A 10,487-nucleotide genomic window follows, 5' to 3' on the forward strand; every position below is an offset into this window, starting at 1 on the left:
GTAAATGAATCATTAGAAGTCATACAATGAAAGAAATGTAGTGGTTGTCATGATACAACAAATAAGTTCATCCACGAGTAACCAAATAAGTTAAAAAAACAGAATAATGTTTCAAAGCACCTGCAGAGTACCCATAACAACCAAATGCATTATCTGTTATCCAGCTCCTAGAGCTTTTAAACAATGATGGTTCTTAAAATAACTTCATAAATCACCTTGTTTATCTTAATTACTTCAGTAGCCCAGAATTAGATAAAAGTAATTCATTCATATATGGTGCTTACATTTAAGATACATCAGTTCATTATTACAGACTTGGCACAATAAAACATATTTTTTGAAAGAAAGTAGGATCCAAAGTAGCATATTGGAATGTTAGCAATTACAAAAATTGAAACTATACAATTGAAAATACATGAGAGCCTGCTGAAAAATCATAGGGAGATGGAGAAGGAAGAGAAAGATTTTAAAGTCAGTAAAAAAAAAAAAAAAAGGACAATGACCCAAGTTGTTACTGTTTTTTTAAAATAGAAAATTTAATATCATTCTTTAAGAGTGAAGCAATCCTGTCTAGAAACATACATCTGGTTTCCATAACGAAGTTAACTCCAGATTTGCAGCCTCTAAATAACATGATTTATTGTCACATTTCATTTACATTTTAAGACAGGCTCTGGGTCCTACAAGTCGCTTCCAAATACATCTTGACTTAAAGTGCTTACTTATCATGCTTAAATTGATACAGATCATTTGCTACACAGTTACAAGAGCAACAGTTTACAACTCTTAAGTTACAAAAATAGTTATCACTCATTAGTATTTCTATACATTTCTTAAGCTATTCAATGCATACTCTGTACAGTGGATATCAACAGTGGTTGTTTCCTTAAAGCAAAATAATTAGGGAATTAAATCACTGACAGTCAGATCCAAAATATTTAGGTATCATAATATGCTTGCATGTCTGACACTAAATATTCCTATCCATACCTATCAAAAGCTGTTTCAGTGCCCAGAAGACCTGTGTGTCCAGGTTCTAAGACCCTTATGACTGTTGATGGAACAGGACAGTATGAATTATCAGGATGTTACTGCCACCTAATGGTCTGGCATTACACCGTCAAGCCAAACTCAGTAACTTTAATTTGACAGATTCCTTACCAAAAGGACTATACCTGCTCTACTGAATGACAGGGAAGCAGGTTTATATGACAAAAATTGTAAGAGCAGCAGAACAAGCTACTCCATTACCACAATCACTGACTAAAGATAAAATAGGTGGGTAGCTTCTCAAGTGGACAAATACTCGATGTCTTTGCTATAACAAATTATTGTTTACAAGATGTTTGGTTGTTTTTAACTCATTATGTTTTGCCAAAGTCACAAAAACAACCTAGATTTTGGGGGTGATCAGAGCTAACACTAACAAGTGTTCTGCTGGTTAAAAAAGCCCACTATGGAAATACCCTGGGTTATGTTTATTTAATTTCTGCTTCCTTTTCAGAACTAACGGTAAGCCTGGAAGCACTGCTAGGGTTGTGGTATTTTGTTAGAGAGGCAAGTAAAAATTTAATTCTCACAGTAGAGCTACTGCTAGTCTTACTTATCTCCTAACTCTAAAAAGTCTAATCTCACCGACATTCAGTTTTACATAGGTGCCTGATTAAAACAATTTACCCATTTCACAAGATTACACCTGGGAACAGTCAGATATCCTATTAGATGCAAAAACACACCACCACCAGCCCTCAAAAAAAGAAAAAACAAACAAACAAAAGCCACCCTATTCCATCACCACAGTAACAGCCTTCTATACTGAATAAGAAATCATACCGCTTTCAGTTTTAAATTATGTGAAACTAGATGTCTCTCTCATGCCACTCCAAGCACCATTTCACCACGAGGGCACAATGTTTCAGTCAGACTGTTGCCAATCCTAATAGCTGAAACCAAGACATAAAGCTTCCATGCTTAGTTAGCTTTATACACCCCCCTACAAAAAAAAGCTCGAGTCATGTTTAAAATACACTATTAAGGAAAGAGTTACTCACTCTCTGAACTTCAAGGACAACTTGTTCCAAAGTTAACTAAAGCATGTACTTAATCCCTCCAACATCAGGTTGCAAGACTTAACGATGTTAATACCAAAGTCATGCACGCATCAGAAATGCATTAAGAACTCCAAAGCTGCTCCAAAGAGGAAGAGATATTTATGCCTGCCTTCACACAAGTTTAAGGACTAAGCAGCAGCCCCCTACGTACCAAGATGAGCAAAGAAGTTATATGAATGAGTTTGTAGAGGCTTTCCCACAAACCAAAAATTCAAGAGCCTCCAGAATTACACCTTTCAGACAAGAGTTTCTCTTTTAATCTTCCCAAAWGGATATTTGAAGATCAGATCTTAGGGCTTTTAAGTTTGCTGAGTTCATTCCTTGATCCAATGCATCATAATGAAAAAGAATTTTGTTTGCCAGTTCAAAATGGCCAAATAGACATCTTTTTTACTCATTTACTTTGTGTTCCACATGAATTTACCTTAGTTTTGGAATTTTACAATTATTTCAGATAGAATACATTAARTTCTAATGTTTTTTGTACTAGTATAGCACATCACTATTTTAACAGATAACTAATGAGCTTCCATTTTAAAGTGCAATAGGTTACCTACAGAATTACTACAAAAATTCAAGTGAAAAGAACAATATCAGAAATAAATCCCTTACAACACAGTAATAGAACACCAGCATTTGGTAGTACATTAAGGGCAGGTTGCACATAAAATWTTCATCATATCAGAAGAAGCCTTAAGAAAACATCTTATACACAGAAAAGCAAACCAGAGAAGATGTTAGTTCTTCAGTCTGTCCTAGAGAGAATTTGTACTCACTGTTTTACAGTGAGCCATAAGGCTTGCCTTTTTTAAAGTCAAGATAAATGTGAAATAGCAGTTATCACTCTATGGGTCTATCACTATCTATCAGTTCTCATAGCTTGTTACAAACTATATTCACTTCCTGTGCTCCCATATCAATGTTTCCAAGCTCAGCCACAGAAATCAATTCCAAGTTAAGTATTCCAGCAGATGCCTTAATTGCCTACATAAAGAGATGGTAAATAAGAATTAGAAGTTAAGTTCAAACTCTCGCTTATTTGGTTAATCACAAACTGACTGTTTTGCAAGTGCAAGCRCGCACACASAGAATTGTAAGCCTTTGATTCTCCTGGAACTGACCTGAGGAGTCAAATAGGATCTTTACACCTGCTTCTGTTTTTCAGGTGAGAGCTCTTAGGCATTCAGTAAGTTTACCATAAATTGATGACATTAAAATTCATATCCATTAGATTATCGCAGATAACAACAGACATTTAAAACTAGGAGTTGTATCATTCTTTCCACATACATGGAAAAAAATAAAACACTCAAAAGGTCTTGTTTTCAAATTAGCTCATACCAAGCATTTTATGCAATAAGATCCCTAGAGTTAAGTATGCCTTCTCCTCAATATGTCTGCCAAACTTCCAAAGGTCAGTTTAAGTCTCACAATACTACTTAAGCAATGTAAAATCCATCCAACACCTGTTCAAGCAGCATTCAAATACTGTCTCCAAAAAAAACCTATTCCATTTTGTCATTCCAGTTATTTTAGATTATTGTTTATTCCTTTGAAGGATATTTTGGTTAAAACTTATACAAAATATCTGCCTACAATTGTTTTCCTACATTAAAGGAAAACTTGAGGTTTGGACATGGTCTAAATGGGAATTCTCTCCCTACCCTCCAATGTAAATGAAACTTATGTCCGTTAATTTAGTAGATTTTACTTCTCTGCTATAGTCAGCTCCTCGCTATTTCAATCTTTAGTTATCCAAYAGGACTTTTTCAGACCATCAGATCAGCCTTATAAGTGTTTTATCAGCCACAGAACTGAACTTAATCTCCAGGGAGATYAGAGGAGCATCACTTGTAAACTACTATTTTCCCTTATGATCATAAAGGAAAATAAAGAACATTTAAGTGTCCAGATTCAAGAATAATTTTTAAAACACAACTGCAGCAAGTAATTAAACTATTCCAGTACCAGGAGTTCTCCAAAGCCATATGATAACATCTTCATCTTATCAGCAAAACCTGTACAAAACAAATGGTTTAGATTCCAATAGGCAGAGGCAGATTTTTATTAGAACTTCAAGATCAGAGCTCACAACAGTTAGCTAGAAAGAGTCTAGGCTTTTTGTTTGGTTATTGTTCCTTGTAAGTCAGTCTTATGTGATATATGAGCTTATCTTTTAAAGCTAGGTTCATCTGAAAAAAACATTGAGGAAGAAGAGTAATATAGATGTGTATTGTCACTGAAGTACTGCAGCATAACAGACTGATAGTTGCAAGAAGTTACTCAGCAGCCTTTTTCATGGTATTTATTGCCAAATCATTTTATACAGCTTATTTCAAGAAGGTAGGCAGCAGAAAAACTGCAACATCCATTAAAAATTTTATCTATTAGTCTCAATAGTATCTTCTTACAGCTGYATCTTACCTAGTTTAGAAATAAAACAGTCCCACTCTACTTCATTAAAACATTTTGCACCTAACCCTTGAACATTCAGCCTCCAGAAATCAAGGAATTTCAGACCCCAAATTTATGAAGATCKTATTTGATAAAAGCCCGCAAAATTCTCACTGTGCAAACTACCCTTCTGAAGCTATTTCCACTAGTTCAGTTGTCAGTCTCATGATTACATCAGCATTTATTTCTACAGAAAGAACTGCTTTGTTCTCAYTTATGCAGCTTTGATGTGAACTGCGAGGGCTCAGAAGATTCCAACAATACTACTTATGAGCCTGCACATTGAATACACATATCGCAACACATTAATCCTGCAAGTAGTTTAGATACAGCATTTTTAGTGTTTTAATACAGTGTAAGTTTACCTCAAGCTGCCAAAACTCATGCTCAAACAGCTTCCCACTTAAACTCAAGATAGTGTAGTCAGAAACTAATAGTTGTGTTTAGAAAAAATGGAATGACAGTGTCAGTCTTTACCCATTCATTTTCTACAGGCCTGAATTTTTCCTTTGTCAGTAGTGATTTGAGGGATTATTGGGTGTTTTTTTTTTTTTTTTTTTAAAAAGACCCACAACTTTAAACTTAACAACGTACATTCTCCTCATAACAACCCCCAGAAGGAGGGATAGAAGCAAAAAGATGTCAGATTCTAGAAGCTGCACTTTCAAGTATACTGTCATCCATGAGAGTTTGCTGGCTTACGTAGACCACATCACTGCTAATCAAGTATAACAAAGAAAAAGTAGAATCCTGAAACACAGAACTACTACCAGTGGTGTATTAATAAAAGTTTTACAGCCAGATACCTCAGAGCAATCTTGTTACTTAAATAGCAGTATTGTAAGTTTCAAGAGTCAAAAAGAACTGAAGTATAACTTAAAACTGTATCTGTTTTTCTAAACTGCTCATTAGTGACACATTTCACCTAAACAGACATACATATATACACATTTACTTTAAACTGATGTACCACACTGTAAAGAAAGGTCCCAATTCAATTCAAGAATCTGATACTCCCTTTCTCCCTCCCACCACAAAACTTGACAGAAGTGTCTACATGTAACAGAAAGCAAACAGAAGGGGAAACACAATGTTTAGCAAGTACATCTATATACATTTTGTACTTTTTCCCTCCTGGCATTCAAAGTGAGCAGATCACCAGACTTGCTATGCTTTACATGCACATACTTCCGCCGTTACATAGTACCAGTCCTGTTTAAATGATCTCTGGCAGCATTAACAGCAGTCATTCCACATTAGCCAAAAGCTGCTTTTATTGTGGAGGCTGAAGTACATTTAAATATTCTGACTGGCCCAGCTGGTAGGTTGTGTTTCCTCCACAGTCCACATACTGGTATCTCTCTTGGGATATTTGTTCAGAGTGGCCAAAGTAAGATGTTGTCACTGTGACTCTTAAAAATAAAGAAGAATTTTTTTTTTTTTTTGGTAAAGTGCTTTGCATTTCCTTTTTTTTTATTTTAAGATTACTATGTTTTTTAAGACACAAGCTTTGAAATAAAGTGTATACATCATTAAAGCTTTAAGTAGCTGTTACAGTAGTATTTTAAACTTAGCACCCAGATGACAATAGCAAAACAAAACAAAAACCCACAAACCACCACAACAATACCAGCTTATATCACCTACAAATCTTGTCCATGACAGACATTTAGCTACATGAGTAGATTTTTCTAAAGAAAATAGTAAAGTTTAAGCCCAGGTTTACTCACTAACACTTAGCTTTGCAATGAAAAAGAAATGTTTCCAGAAGCTACAGCCACAGTTTGTCTACACACTGCTGCTGTTCCCCCACCCACCAAAAAAAAAAAACCAAACAAAACATCCCACAGGCTGTCATTCATTAATTCAGTCACAAAACAGAATCTGGTAAAGTACTAGAAGTCTGTTACTGTTTCAGAATCATGAGAGTGTCAGCTATTTTTAAACAGTGGCTGATACACACATAAAGACAAACTCATTTTGGAGTACCTGGAGATCTTAATAGCTCCCATGCCACAGCCTAACTACAGAGCAGATACAGTACTAATGGTTTTACCTGTTCAAGCTTCTTCACAGTACCATAATCTAACAAAAGAAAATTTCTTTACATAGCTCATATGAAGCTACTAAGCTAGCAATTAAGTTGATTTTATACTATCTAGGATATGGAGACTCCAGGATTAAACATCTATGAGTAAGCCTTCAATCAAAATTATATGTTTTTAAAAATGTTAGTTTCCAGCTTCCATACTTACTGCATCATCACTACTATGTTATGCACTTTGATAGATAATAAGGTACAGAAGTCACTGTAAAAAAAAGAGAAAAAAACAGCTGTTAGATTCCAATCACATTTTAATAAGTAATAAGCAAAAAAGAACAAGTAATGTTACTTCAACTGGAAATTCTGCTGTCTGTGTATTTATAGACAGAGTAGCTGTGACTGCAACTTGCTGAAAAACACTTCATGACTATACTCATCTAGGTCTACTTTTACATACAAAGTCTTCATATAATAACAATCACATGCACTTSCTTATATTTAATGGTCACCAATAAAAATGTACTGTGAAACAATATTCCTCAGTCTTTCAGAAGCTAACTAAAAGTTAACCTGAAAAACTGTATTAAGACATTTCAATATCAGTGCTTGAAAGATATTTTGCTATAAAGACATGCCATATCATGTCTTTATCAAATTCCAATATAGAAATCTCACAAGAGATCAGCATTATGCCAACTTTATCATTCTTTCATGTAAAAAGAAGTCACTTCTATCAAAAAAGTCTTGAATGCTTGTTACTTTTGCTTCAAAAATATCAAGAACTCAAAAAAGGCTCATTTTTTTTGCATTGATCCACTTCTGTATTACAGCAAAGTGACTATTAACCAATCTGCAGAAAGTTTGAATTCAGAGTTACTGTTTTCTTGCAAGATGTGCTTTTCAGACTTCTGTTTCTCCTAATGCTACATTTTCTGACATGCAGTTGTGCATTTCTAACATACCATTTGGACACATAGCCACTACCTAGGCATACAATATGTGTTTATTTAAAGCAACTACTCTTGATCACAAGTTTATCAACTCTGGAATGAAAGGCATGTAACCAGTGCATCAAGAGCACAAGTCAGCCACCTCCAACATATGCACGACACTGTCACATTATGGTCCGARTAAGTCCTATTTCTTGCCTAGCAGTGAAAGATTCAAAACATATTGCTGGACTTCTCTATAATAATCACAGAAATCAAACAACTTCTTATTACAGTACCATTTTATTTGCATTTTCATATAAATCCTGGTCACCTGTGTTGATTGATTGCTAAATTCTTTACTGTATTTTTGGTTTTGCTGATAGGGAAAAAGAACGACATTCTCAGTTACTGTAGTTTTATAATCCTAAATATTGACTACCTGCACCATAAGGTATAGCCAGCTTAGCTCCAACAGCACATACCGACCAGCTAGCAGAGACATACAGTATTGGCATGCCAGTTTTCAAGTCCAGACTATCTGGAAATAAAGCTGTTTTTATACAGCACAAAACCATAGCTAAGAAGGTGCATTAAACAAAGGTAAACTTCTGAACAGAATCAGAATCCAAAAAAAAAAAAAAATGGATGGAAATGCCCTGTAGGACGCTGGTTTCATCATACAGGTCTGCTGAACCCAGATGATGGGTAAGATCTGTAAGATCTCCTGAACTCAACCTAACCTGATCTTACAGGACACTTTCTCTGCAAGATCCAAATAACTATCTGGTTATGCCTAACAAGGCTTAAGCTCACTAGCTGGCGAGATGCTGAAATATCTGCAACATTGTGATCCACTGTATGACCCAGAAAACTAAGACTAATCCAGTGCCTTCCCTCTAACTCCAGATACTAGAAAGTTAAAGAGYAGAGAAGGCGAAAGAAAAAACAAACACAATAAGAAATAAAAGACCATGGTAAGATTGTAGCCAAAGCTATGTTGGCTGGATATTTAGACTTAAGAAGCTCACTAGCTGTCCCCAGAGTTGTTCTATGTTCTGAAACCTGTCTTCCAAGACTCACAATACAGTGAAAAGGGGCAGAAGTTTGCCAGCAAAGTTAATTGTCAACTAGTACCAAGTGTTTAACATGCAGGAAACTTGGAAAAAAATAAAGAACTACACAGAATTAGGAATGAGACACCAACATCACAGTTAATGAGTGCTTCTCACAATTACTAGGATCTTACTGCATCAGTCTCTACAAGGAAGTAGATCTTTAACTGACACAAACTCCCATAGGAATGAATCTCTTATTACCAGTTATCTATGCTTAGCGTCACTTTGCTGAAAAGCACCTTCATATAAATACAAGTTGATGTTCATTAGTCTGCTTTTCTGCTAGTATCCGCAGACCCCCTTGCTTTCTTGAAGGATGTAAAGTCCATATTACAGACTACCAGCAGAGAGAGATGGCACTTTGCCTGCCTCTGCTCCAAAACAAGCAYGATCTACCTCCAAGCTCGACCAGTAGAGTACACTACGGCTCTGCACTATTGCCAAGATTGCAGCTCTCAAGCTGACCAGCCTAAAATCCCATCAGCTCAGGCCACAGACAGAGCTTTTGCCTGTCTGCATGCCTCTACTCATTCAAAGTCATCAAGTTTAATGTTAGTGTCTACTTGCAGTTAAATGGTTCAAGTATTGTCAGCAACAGACTCACAGCATTACTGAAGCTTTGAGGCGATGGCACTGATTTCATGAAAGAGGTTTCAATACAGTATCACACCAAGATACTGGAGAAGTATGACCACGTAAGTATAAGTTCCACGAAACACTAATTTCTCAGGCACCAAAAGAGTGAGCAGGATCACAGAATTTATTATTTCCACAAACCAGACCTATAAGTCTTTAGGATGTAGCAGAAGTACACTTTTTTTTTTAAGTTAGCAACTACTTTTGTTATTCTGTACTTCAATTTATTCCAACACTTCAAAAGCTGTAAAGTTGTCTCCCACCCCCAAAAGGGCTGGCATCCACTGGAACTGCATACAGATCTTAAATGTCAATAGTTAAAAGTTCAGGTTGAATTTTTAAGTCTGAACTTTTAAGTCTTACTTTTCAGAGTAAGAGAAATAACACTTGCATATGTTACCAAGGTTTACTCAGTGAATATTCTGTGGGCCAAAAACTTCCAGAAGATATGAACAAAACAGCATAAATAAGGGCTGGCTGTAAACACTGCTTACCATCTTATACAAACAGTCTGAAGAGAAGACATACAAATAAACCAATTCCCTCTACCATCAGAAAAGTTTATGGGAAATTACTAGAAATTTGCATTATAGCAACATGCCTGCACTCTTTCCTGAAGGAATTGGTACTAGCTATTGTGAAGGTCTAAAATGCTGAGTGACAGATTATCACTCAAAGCACCGAAAGCCAGGTAGGTAAGCCACTATACAACACTACTGARAAAACTGCAGTTTAAGTATTTTTCAGTACTATTAAACCCACAACACAAAAGATACCACATTGTCTCTGTGATTATGTTTCAGCTGATCTGGAAAAAAGCAGTTTTTACTAGCACCATCATTATTTTTAATACAGGCAATATTTAGAGGCCAGTACACTTACAACATGTAGCTCATTTCATCTTGTATGACTGTGGGCACCATATAGTCAATCTAAAAGAAACAACAAAAAAAAATACCTAAGTAGATTTAGACAGACAAGATTAACATACACTCAACTTTGAAAGCCTATCCCTATTTACCTGTTTCATATCTAGAGGGCCAATGTTGGTGATGTTGTTTAGCCGTGCTTTGCCAATAACAGTTTTTGAAAACTGAACTTGGGCTGTGATATTTGCCACTTCAACCGAATAATAGTTGTTGTTGGTTATATTCAGCGTGCTCTAGAAGAAAACAAAGAACACTTCAAGAAATAC

The 10,487-nt window shown here is 35.6% G+C and overlaps 1 protein-coding gene across 1 annotated transcript in view; it reads right to left on the reverse strand.

Annotated features, from left to right (window-relative positions):
• Window positions 1–508: 508 nt before the first annotated feature.
• The window catches only part of TMEM106B (transmembrane protein 106B), a 16,142-nt gene continuing 6,163 nt past the window's right edge, over window positions 509–10,487 (reverse strand). Inside the window, exons 4-7 of the mRNA XM_085316436.1 lie at window positions 10,314–10,454; window positions 10,175–10,224; window positions 6,821–6,874; window positions 509–5,977 (exon numbers count right to left, since the gene is read on the reverse strand). Of these exons, the coding sequence (XP_085172562.1) occupies window positions 5,839–5,977; window positions 6,821–6,874; window positions 10,175–10,224; window positions 10,314–10,454 (384 nt within the window). The 3' untranslated portion in view covers window positions 509–5,838. The remainder of the gene's footprint in view (window positions 5,978–6,820; window positions 6,875–10,174; window positions 10,225–10,313; window positions 10,455–10,487) is intronic.

Source organism: Rhea americana, unplaced genomic scaffold (genome assembly GCF_003343005.1).
Source record: "Rhea americana isolate MKP2758 unplaced genomic scaffold, rheAme1 scaffold_112, whole genome shotgun sequence".
In the NCBI taxonomy this organism is placed as follows: Eukaryota; Metazoa; Chordata; class Aves; order Rheiformes; family Rheidae; genus Rhea; species Rhea americana.